This window comes from Drosophila erecta, unplaced genomic scaffold (assembly GCF_003286155.1).
Source record: "Drosophila erecta strain 14021-0224.00,06,07 unplaced genomic scaffold, DereRS2 tig00000055-arrow-pilon, whole genome shotgun sequence".
In the NCBI taxonomy this organism is placed as follows: Eukaryota; Metazoa; Arthropoda; class Insecta; order Diptera; family Drosophilidae; genus Drosophila; species Drosophila erecta.
The window spans coordinates 11,321,680-11,336,600 of NW_020825200.1; the positions used below are offsets into that span (position 1 = coordinate 11,321,680).

The following is a 14,921-nucleotide window of genomic DNA, read 5'->3' on the forward strand; positions in this document are numbered from 1 at the left end:
AATCAAATAAATATACCTAAATAATTGTACTTTGAAGAAAGCTATATAGATTTTAAATTTACATTTTTCATTGCAACTAAACTTGTTTTCTAATTGTATAAGTATACAATTTTAAATGAAATGTAAATTTTTGAGCTATTTTATTAGTTGAAAATTTATTTTATTTTAAAGCTCCTAATAACATTAGCTTTAGTCAAAAGTAAGAATATACAAATTAGAGTTTAACCTTGCCTGAAGTGCGTAAGATCCAGACCAAAATAATTGAATCTACAACCGCTTACAACATTTGACCATTGGCGATTAACCTCAATTGCGAAGCATGAAGCCATGGAACTGCTCCTGACTTCCCGATGCGGGCTTCTGACTTGCATCAGGTCTTCATTCACCAGACGGCATGGAGCGGTGGCAGAACAAACTCGCTGTGGTAACAGGAGCCAGCGGAGGCATAGGCGCCGCTTGTGCTCGTGCCATGATCGGGGCGGGACTGCGGGTGGTGGGCCTGGCACGTAGGGAGGCCAAGTTGAAGGAGCTCAGGGACAGTCTGCCCACGCATTTGCAGGGCAATTTCATACCGCGGCGCTGCGATGTCTCCAAAGAAGACCAGGTGCAGAGCTCATTTGACTGGATCGAACGAGAGCTGGAGGGAGCCGACGTGCTGCTGAACAATGCTGGCATCACTCGCGAGACGGAACTGGTAACTGCGGGCAATACGCAGAAGCTTAAAGAGGTGATTGACACCAATGTGATGGGCGTGATCTGGTGTACCCGCGAGGCGTTTAAAACCATGAAACGGCGAGGCGGCGAAGGCCATGTTCTGATCATCAACAGCATAGCCGGACACCAGGTGCTCAACTTCATCGATGTTTTACCATCGTTCAATATATATCCGGCTACCAAGTTTGCCATCACGGCCATCACAGAGACGTACCGGCAGGAGTTCCAGCTGCACTCAAACAAAATCCGAGTTACCGGCATCTGTCCTGGGGCGGTGAACACGAACATCTTTCCAGAAGAGATCCATTTTTACGTAAAAGACATGGTCAGACTCGAACCAGCGAACATTGCGGACGCAGTGATGTATGCTCTGCGAACGCCACCTCATGTTCAGGTAAGCAGCACCTCAAGTTAATAGCATTTTCATGTATTACTATATAAGCCAATTTAATTCACTCTCCTCAGGTTCACGAAATTACAATCAAGCCTATGGGAGAAATATTTTAATCTCCCAATATACCATCTATAATGGCTTTGCAATAGAAAATATAAATTCAAAGGATTATAATATGAAAGTCCAACAGTACTTAATAAAAAGTATACGCAATATGCATGCCCATATTCAAAAAAAAAAAAATTGACTAGAGCTTAAGTTAGAGATTTTTCTTGTAACTGACTGAAATTTTGTTTGTTTACAATATTTCCAACGATCGTTTGTCTAGTTTAGTGCCTCCAGTCGCTCTATTAGAGCTTCCTCGTTAAGCCGATGCATGCATAGGAACTGGCCGTTAAAGAACAGAACAGGAATGTCATGCCTGAATAGGCGGAGGAATCTAACGTTTTCCTTCTGATCGATGTAAACCTTCTCCAGACGGTATCTGCCGGCAAAGCTCTGTTCTAACTGCTGGACTAGCTCGTCGCACAGCGGACACGGCTCCCTGGTATACAAAGTAAGCAATGGAAGGCCCTCCACCTGATCTATGCTGGGCACCCTACAAGTTGAATTATCTAAGTAGAAGTAGGCACATCTGAGATCAAAACTCACAGCTTCTCAAGGACCATGGCCATGGAGCGGCCATCCGTTGTCCCCATAAAGGCGCAACCCAGCCCGCCTGCAGGAAGAGAATGGACCAGATGCGTTAGCAGGTGGCTGGCCGTGATTTGTTTGAAGTCATGCGTGCACAGGCGGTTGGTATGTAGATCCCCAAGTATGCTTTCCGGTATTCCCTTCTGCGTGCCTGTCACCATGTTCCATGTGTAAATGTCACTGGGCGTCACGGGTTCTCTTCCATCCAGGCGGTACATAGCCTGCTCGTGATCCTGCTCTACTGCGAACTCCCGTAGCAGGGCGAGAGGTTGCAGGTTTAGACGCTGGGCCGTCTGCAAAGTAGTCCAGGCCAAAGCAGCGGCTCCTAGCGTGGGCATCAGCTCAGGTTCAGTGGACAATTCAGTTCCAGCTTGCTTGCGAGTCCGGGGCTGCTGCACGGCCATAAGCTCGTTGGACAGAACGCCGTGCTCCGGCTGGACAACCTGGCACCGGGTGTCCCCCGTAATAATACACTGGTCTTCGCCACGCTCCAGGCAGTCCAGCGTCATCTGCAGACCGCTGATGGAGCAGACGTCGTCCTGCAAGGCTAGAGTCTCACACTTGAGTCCCAACTCCTGGGCCACGCTGGATAGCCGATTCCTGCACTCTGAAGCGGGGGTCTTAAGGGAGGAGCAAACAATCAGTTTGTTGTACTCCTCGCGTGGCACGCTGGTGCGTTTGACCAGTTCGTCCACCACCAGGCCCGCCAGTCGCTGCTCCTCCGCTCGAAAGGGAGCACTCGGTGTCCTTACGGCTGCCGCAATCACCACCGCCTTGCTGTACGATCCCAGATGACGACCCTGTTGGCGCAGTAACTGCCGAAAGCTAAGGGGATCAAAAGCCTGTTGGTCTTATATATCTAAGTACATGGATAGACTCACCATCTGGGGCTAAGGGAGCGCAGACATGCCGGCATTTTTAGTTCTGTGGATAGGATATTTTAACTTACCTTACCTATTACACCTATGCGACCTATGTCGCCTCTACATAACATTCTTACTCAGTAGTGCTAAGAAAAAATGGGTATATTGAATTATTGTATTATATTGTCCCGATATTTACATTGATTTAGATGTCTATGTAATACAACTCAGGCTGATGATTTTGTTGACTAACATTTTCAACTATTGCAACTGCCAAACATCAAATTTAAGCCAACTTATTACTGGGAATGCTCGAGTCCGAGACTCCAATTTGATTGCATGACCACTTGTTTTTCGATAACAATTATCTGATATCGATACCGAATCCAGTGAGAGTGGTCGAGTTTTGGCAACAGCTGTTCCGTTGGCCTCGGCAAACAATAACAATAAGGGAGAAAGTTATATTTAATTGCGAAGCCGCGGAAAGCAAAGAAGATAAACCAGTTATTACCCAAGGGCAAACTCACGGCGAAATATCAGTTCGGCTGTAACTTGCTGGGTACAACGGAGCGATAGCTTCTCCAACTGAATATACCCATGGAAGTGACCTTCAAAAAGGCCCGACTGGGAAAGGACAGACTGGTGGAAACATCGGAAGAGGAGGAAAGCAATGAGGGCTCCTCTGGACAAGATTTGTTCGGGTGGTGGGCCCTGCCGGAGCCCGCACTCTTGATGATCTTCGAGCGGCTGAGTGTGGCCGATCTGCTTAGGGCGAGCCGCAGTTGTGTTCGATGGCACAGCATCGCCAAGGACGACATACTGTGGCGCCACAAGTTCCAGGAGCACTTCAAAGCCTCCCCGAGCATTCCGCTCAAGCCGGGGGCCGATAGCTGGCGGTCGGAGTTCCAGCGCCTGTCCATGCACATACCCTTTGTCCAGGCACAGCGTCTGGAGCCCACTGTGGAGAATAACCACGGCCACACACACCAAGTGCTGCATGTGAGCTTTGCCCACAACGGGGAAATGTTCGCAACCTGCTCTAAGGATGGATATGTGATAGTAAGTGCATATTGAAGCCTTAAAATAGCATTACATATAACTCCTTCTTGCAGATCTGGAACGCCCAGCATCCGTGTACGGAGAAGTATGCGCACAACATGAAGCAGTTCAGCTGGAAGTACTCCCAATACTCGCAGTTCAATCAGAGCGACACCTTGCTCCTCGTCTCCGGTGTTCACTTCGGCTCACCCCAGTCCACTTCGGGGGAGATTGCGGTATTCTATTTGGGAGCAACAGAGTCACACCTCCGCTGTCGGGTGGTAAATCGTCCGTATGACATATTTGGTACCTGGTTCAGTGACCAATATCTGATCTCTGGCGACCTGCACTGGCTGGCGCACTTGGTGAGCACCTCGGTTCTGTGGCTGAACAAGGCCAACCAAGAAATCGACTCCGAGCATGTACCGATCATGAGCCAGCTCTATAAGTTTTACAACAGGAACGCCAGCTCGGTCCGAGCTATAATGGTGGCTAGGTGTCCATGGCTGGACGAGAGCAACGATCCCCTGGCCACAGCCGCCGACAAAGAAAATCACAGCGCAGTGCTCTCGCCACCCAGTGGTGATCAGGGATCTAGCTCGCAGGCCAGTGGCAATCCTTTGTCCCACGCAGCCAGCCTACGACGCACAAGGAGCGCAACACCTGAAGAAAACTATTTGCCGGACATCAGCGAGCGCCGATCTAGAACGAGACCTGGAGATGCCACCATACACTACTTAGAGGAATACAGGAAAGCGGTGGCCTCCACTAATGAACCGATCGAAGACGACGACGAGGAGTACGACGCTATGGACGTACAAGAGGAATACGACGAAATGGAGAATAGTATGCCGAAATATCTAATTTTTTCAACGGGCTCCACAACCTTCACACCTCACCAAATTGGATTCAAGCGCATACGCAATGTGTTCTTTCCGAAAAAGCTCGATCCTGGGCCAACTCTTAAGGAAAGAATAGCTGCGAAGCGGGCCGCGGAGCAACAACAGCAGCAGACTCCGCGCGTCGACCCAGACTGGTGGGATTATGAGTCAGTCAAGGATAGATTCGACAAGGTGGACAAAGTAATTGACTTGCACGGACACATCATTGGCATGGCACTGAGCCCGGACCACCGCTACTTGTATGTCAACACACGTCCCTGGCCGAAGAACTACGTGATCACGAACCCTCTGGAGCCGCCACCCATTGCCCAAGAGATTGACATTCATGTAATTGACCTGATGACTCTCAAGCGGGTAGGCAACATGCTGCGGGCCCACAAGGCCTACACTCCCAGCACGGAGTGCTTCTTTATATTCCTTGATGTTTGCGAGGAATATGTGGCCAGTGGAGCGGAAGATCAACATGCCTATCTGTGGGATAGGTACTACGGCATTAGCCTAGCAAAGTTTAAGCACTCGGACGTGGTTAACAGTGTGGCCTTCAATCCTTGCGACTCGGAGATGCTGGTCACCACCAGCGACGACTACACAATCAAGGTATGCTGTAAGACTTCTTCTCCACTGTTGCAGGCTTAAGCATCAATTTTTTCTCAGGTCTGGCGCTCACGGGCAAAGGCAAAGGAGTTTAATATACCCATTAACGTCAGCGAATCTTTTGAGTTAAAGCCGAAAAACTAAAGGCTGCATTCGATTTCAAATCCCCAAAGTGGTTTTTACTGCCCAAAAACACCATATGTGTTAGTAGGTCCGAGTGCTTACAGGTTCCATGTTGTTACCGTTTATAATTATACAAATTTAAATTGGAGCATGTGCTAAAAACTGCCTGTCTGCTCAAAGTCAACACCTTGGGTAGGGTGTTTTGGATCGGCCTGGGACTCAACAGGTTCGGCTGGCGGGTGACTGGCGTCCGCGGCCTGCATTGATGTAGATGGTCCGTCCGGATGCGACGCCTCCACGCACGGTTTGTCCCCGTGATCGTGAATGTGTTTTGCATTTCTCTGACGCTTTTCCGGATGGCCAAAGCAGTGCTCGCAGTCTTCGTCATCCTCGGAGGAGCTCTCGCCGAACGCCAGAGGTTTTTTGTAAATGCAGCAGCCTGGAATGGGAGGAAATCAGTCTTGTCCGTCGATAAAATAATCAATGTTTACATTTTGACTTCTTGCGATTCAAATGCTCGTTGTCAATGACTCCAGCATGAAAAACCACCCGACGTTCATCCCGCGGATGTTCCAGGCGCAGCTGGAGAGTGGGTGTGGTCCGGCCCGCCTCTGATGTAGCACGGACATCTGTTTCGTCAATTATTTCGGTTGTTGTGCCATTGGTTGTCTCATTGTTCTGCTTGTGGGCCATTTTTAACAAAACAAATAATAGAGTATACACAGTGTGGACGTATTTACAGTCTGACGGCTTTGTACTTGAGCCCTGTTTACACTAGGGCTACTAGTTTTGTAAGTTGGTGAATAGAGGTTTCAAATGAACATCAACTGAAACTTATTGGCACAAAACATTACAAATAAAAAAAAAAAGGCTTACATTGTGCTTAAGATATACCTGATTTTTAATTTCATAATTAAAAGGAATATATTTTATTGATTACAGCTGATTTCGCGAAGGAAAGCCCCTGATTAATCTGCACTATTGAATATTTGGACCATCTGGCAACGCTGCGCACAAACGTCACATTTCAGCTGTCAGTCAGTCGTCCCGAAAATGGCTGCAATTGTGCGATATAATTTGTTAACAAAGCCGCAGATTGGTAAATAAACGCCATCTAACCATAAAGCAGTTGCTAAACAGTGGCATTAGCTTGTTCCGTAAGGATCTGCTCATTGCCATAAGCTCTCCATGCCTTAAATACAACCGATTCCCATACCATCAAATTATGTAATTTTTGCGCAAAGCAAAACAAAAGTTTCCTGTGTTCTGCGCAATTTATTGATTTACTCTGAATGTGTATTGCAGTTGCGGCTTTGCCGGCTAGCCTGCATGTGCAGCGGTTCCAAAGCACCCAGGCCCCGCCTCCGGGCACTCCTCCGCCACAAACGAAGACCAAGTTCGGTCCGCTGGCGGATGAAGATCGCATCTTCACCAACCTCTATGGACGACACGACTGGAGGCTGAAGGGAGCTATGAAGCGCGGCGACTGGTACAAAACCAAGGAGATCGTGCTGAAGGGAGCAGACTGGATCGTTAACGAGATCAAGACGTCCGGCCTGCGCGGACGTGGAGGAGCTGGCTTTCCCAGCGGCATGAAGTGGTCCTTCATGAACAAGCCCGGCGATGGACGCCCCAAGTACTTGGTGGTGAATGCCGATGAGGGTGAGAAATGGGGCTTGCGTTGCTAGGCCAATTTTTGATTTTGTATTCCCTTGCAGGAGAGCCTGGCACCTGCAAGGATCGTGAGATCATGCGACACGATCCACACAAGTTGGTGGAGGGCTGTCTGATTGCCGGACGCGCCATGGGCGCCCAGGCTGCCTACATTTACATTCGTGGCGAGTTCTACAACGAGGCTTCCAACATGCAATTGGCTATTGCCGAGGCTTACCAGGCTGGTCTAATTGGAAAGAATGCGTGTGGAACAGGCTACGACTTCGACGTCTTCATGCACCGAGGCGCTGGAGCTTACATTTGCGGCGAGGAGACCGCACTGATCGAATCGTTGGAAGGAAAGCAGGGAAAGCCACGCCTAAAGCCGCCATTCCCGGCCGATGTAGGCGTCTTTGGATGCCCTACCACAGTTACCAATGTGGAGACCGTTGCCGTTGCACCATCTATTTGTCGCCGTGGGGGTGTGTGGTTCGCCAGTTTCGGGCGCACCCGTAATTCGGGCACTAAGCTCTTCAACATTTCGGGTCATGTTAACAGACCATGCACTGTGGAGGAGGAAATGTCCATCCCGCTAAAGGAGTTGATTGAGCGCCACTGCGGAGGTGTCACTGGTGGATGGGACAATCTGCTGGGCGTCATTCCCGGCGGTTCTTCCACCCCAATTATACCCAAAAATGTCTGCGACGATGTGATCATGGATTTCGATGGCCTAATCGCCGCTCAGACATCGCTGGGCACTGCGGCTATCATTGTTATGGACAAGTCGACGGATGTGATAAAGGCGATTGCCAGGCTAATTTCCTTTTATAAGCATGAGAGCTGTGGCCAGTGCACGCCATGCCGAGAGGGAATCGGTTGGATGAACAAGATCATGACTCGGTAAGTCCGCAATCTACATGTAATTATAGCAAATTTGATTGCCAATTTCCGTTATCGATGCAGATTTGTTAAGGGTGACGCCCAGCCCGCTGAGATCGATATGCTGTGGGAGATTTCCAAACAAATTGAGGGACACACTATTTGCGCGCTTGGTGATGGTGCCGCCTGGCCAGTCCAGGGCCTCATTCGCCATTTCCGGCCCGAGATCGAGAAACGTATGCAATTGCATGCAAAGCGCGCCAGCAATTAAGATACAAAGTTATAGCTAATTTTATTGATTTAATTAACCCGAGCGCGACTTGATGCATATAAAGTGTGTAGTTCTCTAAACGTTTCAATTATTCGCATTTTCGTGTAACTCAATTGAATTGCAAGCTCTTAATGTGTTTGATGACAGCCTGAATGTCCTCTGAATCTGGCTTTGCATAGTTTGGTGGAAAGCTGCATATGCTTAAGGGACCGCCAATCTGCTGACCGACTTCAAGCTGCTCCTCGCATCGAGCGGGGATGAACTGATATCTGCAAATAAGTACCCATTATAGTGATAATTTAGTGCTGTCTTTAGTGACATACTCCTTGGCATCGGAATGTGCCGGAATACATAAAATAACCGCCAAGCTGAGCACTAGAGATTTGTAAAGCATTTTGGAAAATTCTATACGTTTCGCTACCTTGTGCTTAGCTGGCTGATGAACGACTGATTTTCTGCTGTAAAGTTCTATGCTCAGAACACCATCCGGTTCCCACAATTGCATTATGCAACACGTTGATTTAAAGTCATTTAAATATCTACTTATGAATTATTAATGCAACATTCCGTGGTGATCGGCCAAGTCATTGAAGCCAGGCGGCATGTCTGATAATGTCATTATAATCACCAATCAGAATCACCAATAACCGATTAATATACGAGCTGGTGATTATTAGTTTGGTAAGTTAATGGGCGTACAGTCGATTTAGATGCTTAGCATCTACATATTTTCACAGTCCACCCCAAGATCGCAATTAAGTAATAAAACAACTAATGAAGTACTAGATAGCATATTTATAGTATTTTCATAGTTTCTCTGTTTTCGATGACGATTTTGTAAAGTACAAAACGATGGTTATTTAAAGTTAGCTTAATGTTCATAGCCACTAATTCCAAGGCGATAACAACAGCTGCTGCTTCAGATGGCTCTAAACAAGGTACTCCAAGGATTGAACCAAAAACCAGGATGAGTAAGGAGAGAGTCGCTCGCAGGGGAGCATGTAAAAAAGTTTGGCAAATTAGAAAACGGTGGCCACTGAATGGAGTGAAATGAAACCCGATCCAGAGTCCGATCCTTTGGGTGGCTCTAGCATCTGAAACGCGAATATTTCCAGCAGCTTGAATTGCGCTATACACTGTGTTCAGTTTACTGAACGATATTAAAAATGGTTAGAAAAAGTGTATAAAGAATTAAGTCGAAGAATATGTATACAATACTAATTGTTATCCTTTTGTTTTTGCTCACATTTACATTCATTTTTTAGTTATTCACTTGTTAGTTATTATTTGTATGTAGTCGCATATGTATGTATATAATTATTAATGTTTCGTTAGGTATGCATTCGAGTTTACGTTTAAATCGTTTAAAAGTTTTAGATCGAGTTTTAGTTTAGTTTGATTCGTTTTCCGTTTGTTTAACTTGGCTTAAAGCGTTCACTTATTGCTTATCTATGAGAAGGAACATAGTACAATATTTCAGCTTAAAAGACTAAACAACAATTCGAACAAGTCACTAGAAGGGTTTCGTTATTTTTGTATTTTTTCCATGTTTTTTTTTTCAACTTGCTTTCGTTACCAGTGCTCCTCGTTATAGGCGAAAGTTGCCACAGGACTCTGGTGTCCTTATTGCATAGCTTCAGGCGCACATCATCGTGTAAATAAGCGTCGACTAACACTGCTATGTAAGGTAGTATGTACTCTATATATGTAGCAAGTATCTTTCGTATTATGCAATTGTTGCGTAGAGCTTTTGAAAAACATCTAGATAGTTTCGTTCGGTTGGGTCAAAGTTCGGGCTCGGAGTTCGCTACAAGAGGGTCGGGGTCTTCGGTACTAGGGGGTTTGGGTGGGGCGCGTAGGTAAAAAATATACTATATATGCGTGTATATAAATGTGTATATATGTATATCAAGTTTAGCTTAGTATCACACTAGTAGAGATAATGCGAAGAGGCCTGAGCTCTATACTGTTTCGGTGTCAGCTTGATCAGCTTGGGGTTGAAGGCCCCCAGGGCCGCCTCGTTGGTGGACGAGGGAGGCGGCGGGGCTGTGTGCGTCCGGAAGCGCGACCTCAGGAAATTCTGCATGGAGCGCAGGCGGATGATGGGCGCGCAGGGAGATTGTCGAAGCGAATTGTGGTTGAGCGCCCAGTAGATCACCGGACTGATGGCCGAGTAGAAGTAGCCTGCAAGAGGAAGGAGCTGGTCAGTCCCAATACGGATTCGGATTGGGTATCGGGACTCACCTAGCAGGAGGCTGAAGTAAACGGAGGTCTGGCTGCACTGTTGATTGCTGACGAAGTTCTTGTAGAAGATGCAGAAGACGTGCGGTGACCAGCAGGCAATGAAGATCACTGCCGAGGCTATGAGCATGTTGGCCAGGTGCCTTCGCGACCGCAGCGTGGAGGTCTGGGGCAGTGGGATGCCTGGTGTCGCTGGTCCCCTGCCTGCTCGGTTGATGCGCTGTCGCTGCGAGTGGGCGCGAATCTCCCTCATGGCCCTGAAAGGGTATTTAAGTAGTTAAATATTTATATACTTTTTGCCAACTTAAAGCAACCCTTATGCAATGAATACGCTAATTCTCATTGTTCGTAATTGAATGAGGGACCTACAACAGAATATATTCTGGTCAAGGTCAAACGGGACGTATGATTAACATAAACTAATAGCTTCTGACTGTGTCAAGCATACGCCCTGTTAGCAGAGATTTTTGTAATACGTTTAAAAATATTTATGACTCACCTGGGCGATATGGGATTGCTAGAGCGGTAGGAGCCCGGTTCGAGGGCTGACCCGGCGGAGCCCGGCTGGCGCGGCTGCAGGGTGTGAAGCTGGATGTCTCCTGGACTGACGGCCATTGGACCGCCGCCGGTGCCCGTGCCATTCCCGTTCGAGGTGTCGTCCACCGTGGTGCCCCCACCGCAGGCCGCCTGCTGGGCGTTGGGGCAGCCTGTCACGATCACCATGTGGGTCTGGCGCCGCAGGATGGGAATGGGCAGGGGCAGCTCGCCGTGGGCAGCCCGAGCCGTCAGCGACAGGGCGCAGAGCTTGCGTCGGACGCCGTAGTGGTTGAGCAGCACGCCAATTCCAGGCAGCACGAACACGGCGATGGTGTGGAATATTATAAAGGACATGAACATGGCGTTGGCGCCCAGGTCGGAGGTGCAGCTGATGCTGACCGGGTTCGGCGTGGTGTTCGCCGCCGCACCGCCCTTGACCACCATCGATTTGGCGATGATCTTGTAGGCAAACAGGAAGGGAGTGCTGATGGCCGCTGAGGCGAACCAGGAGAGCAGCGCCAAGGAGACGTGCAAGTAGCGCCGCTGGCGGAGCTGCGCCAATCGCGGATGCTTCACTGTGGCGTAGCGGTCCAGGGAGAGCATGAAAAACGAAATAGTGCTGGCCGAAACGGGCATGACCTGGACATAATAGGGTTTATTCAGTTATTTCGCTAGCTTCCACTTGCTTTAGCAGGAATACTTATTAATTTTAAAACCTAATTGACTCACCTGTATGTAGTGTATAACCTTGCATAGCACCAGGGGCAGCGAGCGCGTCCGACGGTTCATCGCGAGGTTGAGGAGCGTAACCGGAGCGGAGATGCCGGTGACCAGGAGATCGGCAATGCAAACGGCCAGCAGCAGCGGGTTGCGCAGGCGCACCGAGGAAGCAGAGCAGAGGGTCAGGACTAGAGTGGAGTTGCCCACGACGCCGCCGAAAACCACCAGGCCATAGCTGACCGCGAGAAGGAGCAGCGTCAGCGGGGTAATGGAGTGCTCCGAATCCACGTCATACGGATTGTCCAGACTGAAGTTGCCGTAGTCGTAGTCCGCTGGCAGTTGGTTGGGCTCCTGGAGGGCGAGGTGCAGCTCCGCAGAGTCCAGGCCAAGATCATAAGTGGGCTCCGGATGATGGCGCCGGTACGAGTTCTCCCACCACTGCTGCAGATTGTCCCTGTTCATGCTTTCGATCCCGCGCCAGAATCCTTTGCCGACTTCGATGATCCTGCCAGGTGTTGTGCCTGTGCCTGTGCCTGTCGCCGGGTCCTGGTCCGTACTCTGTTTGGGCGATCTTCGATGGCGAGGCGCTTGCCTGGTCGCCTCATTTCATACTAAAGGAGCTGCCGTGCGGCGAGTGACAAAGGAAGGTAGCAAAGTAACAAAATGCCATCATCATCAGTCTTTTTGTCTGCCAACAAGGACACTTCTCCCACACAAACACCCACATCACCCACAAGCACAGCCACATCCCCGCCCCATTGACACTGACACTTATGCAATGCGGGCACGAGTACGAATGCGAACAAGGCGCACTTAGAGATTACTGATGCTCTTCCTTCCGGGCGCCACCCGGTGGGTGGCTACCCACCGTCACCACTTCCACCCATCGGCAGCGAAATGAATGGCCACGCAACCTTGCACTTTGTGCACTCGACAAGCCACCACAAGGTCCGCCCTCTGCCCTCCAATTCCTGCCAGAATCAGAGACGCTGTTTCTGTTTCTGGCTACTTCGCCAGGGGCGAATGGTTCGACTACTTTTCGGGGATTTCCGCAACCAGGATGGAATGTGACTCTTTGGGGCTATCAAAATCAATTCATTACTGAGCAGCAATTAGTCGCAGATTAAATGTGTACACCGTGTTCATGATAGAGTACATGGGAAAGGGTCCTTTGTGGGCTATTTCTATGCGGTGATTCATATGATTTGCATGTTATGGCAGTACATTTTCCTACATACAAATCGGATAACTGTTTAATTGGGTAGTATTTTTGGAAAGAGCGTTTACGTCTTTAGCCGCTTATTAAATTAATTAATATGTCTTAGATCTATAGAATACACTTGTGAAATGGAACCCCTTTTTCCAGCGCCCTCCACTGACAATTGGTTCAGATGATGGCTGTCACTGCCATCGCTGCACCGCTGACGTTAAGCCCCATCGAGAAAGCATGTCTGGGAAAGTTTTCGCCTAATTGCGCGGGAAAGCCGAACAATAAAGTCCTTGCTCGGCTGGTTTTTAAAGGACGGCACCTGCAGTGGAAGCCCCAAGAACACACTTCTTCACCTTTAACAACAACAGACATATTAAAGATACACCGAGAGAAAAGTACCCATATGCACACACTGAAGACATGGAAGGCTATTTACTACTGCTTTTTTAGATCCCCCTGCACATCTGACTTCATTCCGTATTGATGATTCCCAGAGCATTTAGGTGTTGATCTTTGTTTATATTTAGGTCACGCCGCACCACAAAAAGTATTCTGTGGCGTATCAAATCGGGCGGAATAATTTTGCAAGTCACAAATTAGCATATTCGACTGCTGACGCCTTTTGGGTAGGCGCCGATTTTGAAGGCTATCGACTTGGGGCTTCTCTCTACTTTTGCTGGCAAGCGTATTGCGGCGATCCCAGAACTAAACGAATTGTGTATGTATTAATTTGCGTCACTCAAACGTCAGCAACAAGCTCAAAAGGTGACAAAAGCCAGGATGAAACAGGGTAGGAGCTGGATTGGGGGGCAGCAGGATGGCCGCCAGGAGAGCCAATGAGGTGAGCGAGAGAAAGCGATGATGACGAGATTTGCCATTGTTGTTGCTGCCGATATGAAAAGTGTCCGCCACAGGTGACTTAATGTGGCACAAGCAGATACGACACACACACACAGCAGTGGGCGGGCGGGGAGGTGGTCCTGTCTTGGCCGAGGCGCAGGATACACAGCCACAGCCAGAGCCACATCCTCCACATCCCTGCGCCTTGCCTTTCCTTTCCTTTGGCTTTAACGTCAGCCAGCCCGTAGCTTTTTGTCTGTCTTTATTGATTTCAGCAGCTTTTATATTCGTATTAGGCGGACGGACGGATGTGGATGGTCGGTGGTCGGTGGTTGGGGGGTGACGGAGGGATAGGGATGCCGGGGGTCCTTGTCCAGGCTTCTTGTTCGTTGGCCTATTCGTGACCACCACAATGGCCAGCAAACAAGTCTTTGTATCTGCGCGATGAGGAATAATTATACAAGGAATTTATAGTATTTTTGTGTATGTAAGTCCCTCCTTAATTTTTGGCTCCACTTGGAGAATGTATTTTGGGCAGGACACTTTCTAATTAGTTTCGCAGGCGATGGTGGCTGACAACGCAATCACACACCCACATCCGAAAAAATGACACCATAACTAATAAAACAACAGCGAATAATAATGTTGCACACAACCACACTTACACACACATGCATACGTTCGCAAACAAACCAAGCCATTCATACATACATACATGTGCATAAACAAGGATTCCCCCACTGCGTATACGTAATGTCCTACCGTGTTATCCTTAGCGAAGTGTAGTGTGGCATTTGTTGCTGATCCTGCTGCTGCTTGATGTTGTGCTGCGGTGCTTTATTTTTATGGAAGGCACTGTAATTTACAGTTAGATCGTTGCTGCGCCGCCGTTTCAATATACATATGTACTACATTTAGCGAATATATATTTCTTGTGCAGAATGACTCGTCGTACCGTACACTTGTAAAAACGCTTTAAAAACTCCTCGAACTATTTTGTTGATATTGTCAAATGTGCGTGCGTGTGTGTGTGTTTGTGTGGGTGTGTGTGTGTGCGGTCGGTGTTTGTATGTATGAGTGTCGGGTGGGGTGGGGGCGAAAAAAAGGTAAAATGAAACTCAAGGCGCGACGTGCAGGGACTGTTCCTCAGCGGCGCACATTACTCGACAGGACCACGGCGGAAGACTGTGCCAGGGAAAAATCCGCCGGAGCTCCGGCCGCAAAGTCGAACTCCAAATTCAAGAGTCCT

At 48.6% G+C, this 14,921-nt stretch overlaps 7 protein-coding genes across 10 annotated transcripts; 3 read left to right on the forward strand and 4 right to left on the reverse strand.

The window, feature by feature from the left end:
* The first annotated feature begins 145 nt into the window (after positions 1–145).
* On the forward strand, positions 146–1,221 carry LOC6543477 (farnesol dehydrogenase). Its single transcript, XM_001969459.3, has 2 exons — positions 146–1,108; positions 1,180–1,221. Exons 1-2 carry the CDS (start codon positions 395–397, stop codon positions 1,219–1,221), a joined length of 756 nt encoding a protein of 251 aa, XP_001969495.1. The 5' UTR covers positions 146–394.
* LOC6543420 lies at positions 1,143–3,050 on the reverse strand. Of its 4 annotated transcripts, none has more exons than XM_026979705.1 (4): positions 2,918–3,050; positions 2,683–2,810; positions 1,760–2,626; positions 1,143–1,706 (listed from the first exon to the last, which is right to left on the reverse strand). In XM_026979705.1, exons 2-4 carry the CDS (start codon positions 2,715–2,717, stop codon positions 1,433–1,435), a joined length of 1,176 nt encoding a protein of 391 aa, XP_026835506.1. In that variant the 5' UTR covers positions 2,718–2,810; positions 2,918–3,050; the 3' UTR covers positions 1,143–1,432. The 4 variants fall into 4 exon arrangements, with proteins under 4 accessions (XP_026835506.1, XP_026835505.1, XP_026835507.1 ...); XM_026979704.1 differs by having other exon boundaries at positions 2,864–2,978; XM_026979706.1 differs by having other exon boundaries at positions 1,760–2,616; positions 2,683–2,978.
* Positions 3,020–5,469, forward strand: LOC6543512 (F-box/WD repeat-containing protein 5). The gene is made up of 3 exons (XM_001969461.3): positions 3,020–3,723; positions 3,777–5,201; positions 5,259–5,469. The coding sequence occupies exons 1-3, from the start codon at positions 3,262–3,264 to the stop codon at positions 5,340–5,342; spliced, it is 1,971 nt and encodes a 656-aa protein (XP_001969497.1). The 5' UTR covers positions 3,020–3,261; the 3' UTR covers positions 5,343–5,469.
* Positions 5,401–6,110, reverse strand: LOC6543359 (E3 ubiquitin-protein ligase PPP1R11). The gene is made up of 2 exons (XM_001969462.3): positions 5,813–6,110; positions 5,401–5,760 (listed from the first exon to the last, which is right to left on the reverse strand). Exons 1-2 carry the CDS (start codon positions 6,012–6,014, stop codon positions 5,477–5,479), a joined length of 486 nt encoding a protein of 161 aa, XP_001969498.1. The 5' UTR covers positions 6,015–6,110; the 3' UTR covers positions 5,401–5,476.
* A 202-nt stretch (positions 6,111–6,312) lies between these two features.
* LOC6543518 (NADH dehydrogenase [ubiquinone] flavoprotein 1, mitochondrial) lies at positions 6,313–8,212 on the forward strand. Its single transcript, XM_001969463.3, has 4 exons — positions 6,313–6,420; positions 6,627–6,983; positions 7,040–7,874; positions 7,938–8,212. Exons 1-4 carry the CDS (start codon positions 6,375–6,377, stop codon positions 8,122–8,124), a joined length of 1,425 nt encoding a protein of 474 aa, XP_001969499.1. The 5' UTR covers positions 6,313–6,374; the 3' UTR covers positions 8,125–8,212.
* LOC26526596 lies at positions 8,121–8,882 on the reverse strand. Its single transcript, XM_015160051.2, has 2 exons — positions 8,448–8,882; positions 8,121–8,393 (listed from the first exon to the last, which is right to left on the reverse strand). Exons 1-2 carry the CDS (start codon positions 8,627–8,629, stop codon positions 8,234–8,236), a joined length of 342 nt encoding a protein of 113 aa, XP_015015537.2. The 5' UTR covers positions 8,630–8,882; the 3' UTR covers positions 8,121–8,233.
* A 22-nt stretch (positions 8,883–8,904) lies between these two features.
* Positions 8,905–14,877, reverse strand: LOC6543424 (5-hydroxytryptamine receptor). The gene is made up of 5 exons (XM_001969464.3): positions 14,435–14,877; positions 11,632–12,242; positions 10,865–11,541; positions 10,369–10,622; positions 8,905–10,308 (listed from the first exon to the last, which is right to left on the reverse strand). Exons 2-5 carry the CDS (start codon positions 12,082–12,084, stop codon positions 10,055–10,057), a joined length of 1,638 nt encoding a protein of 545 aa, XP_001969500.1. The 5' UTR covers positions 12,085–12,242; positions 14,435–14,877; the 3' UTR covers positions 8,905–10,054.
* Positions 14,878–14,921: the final 44 nt, after the last annotated feature.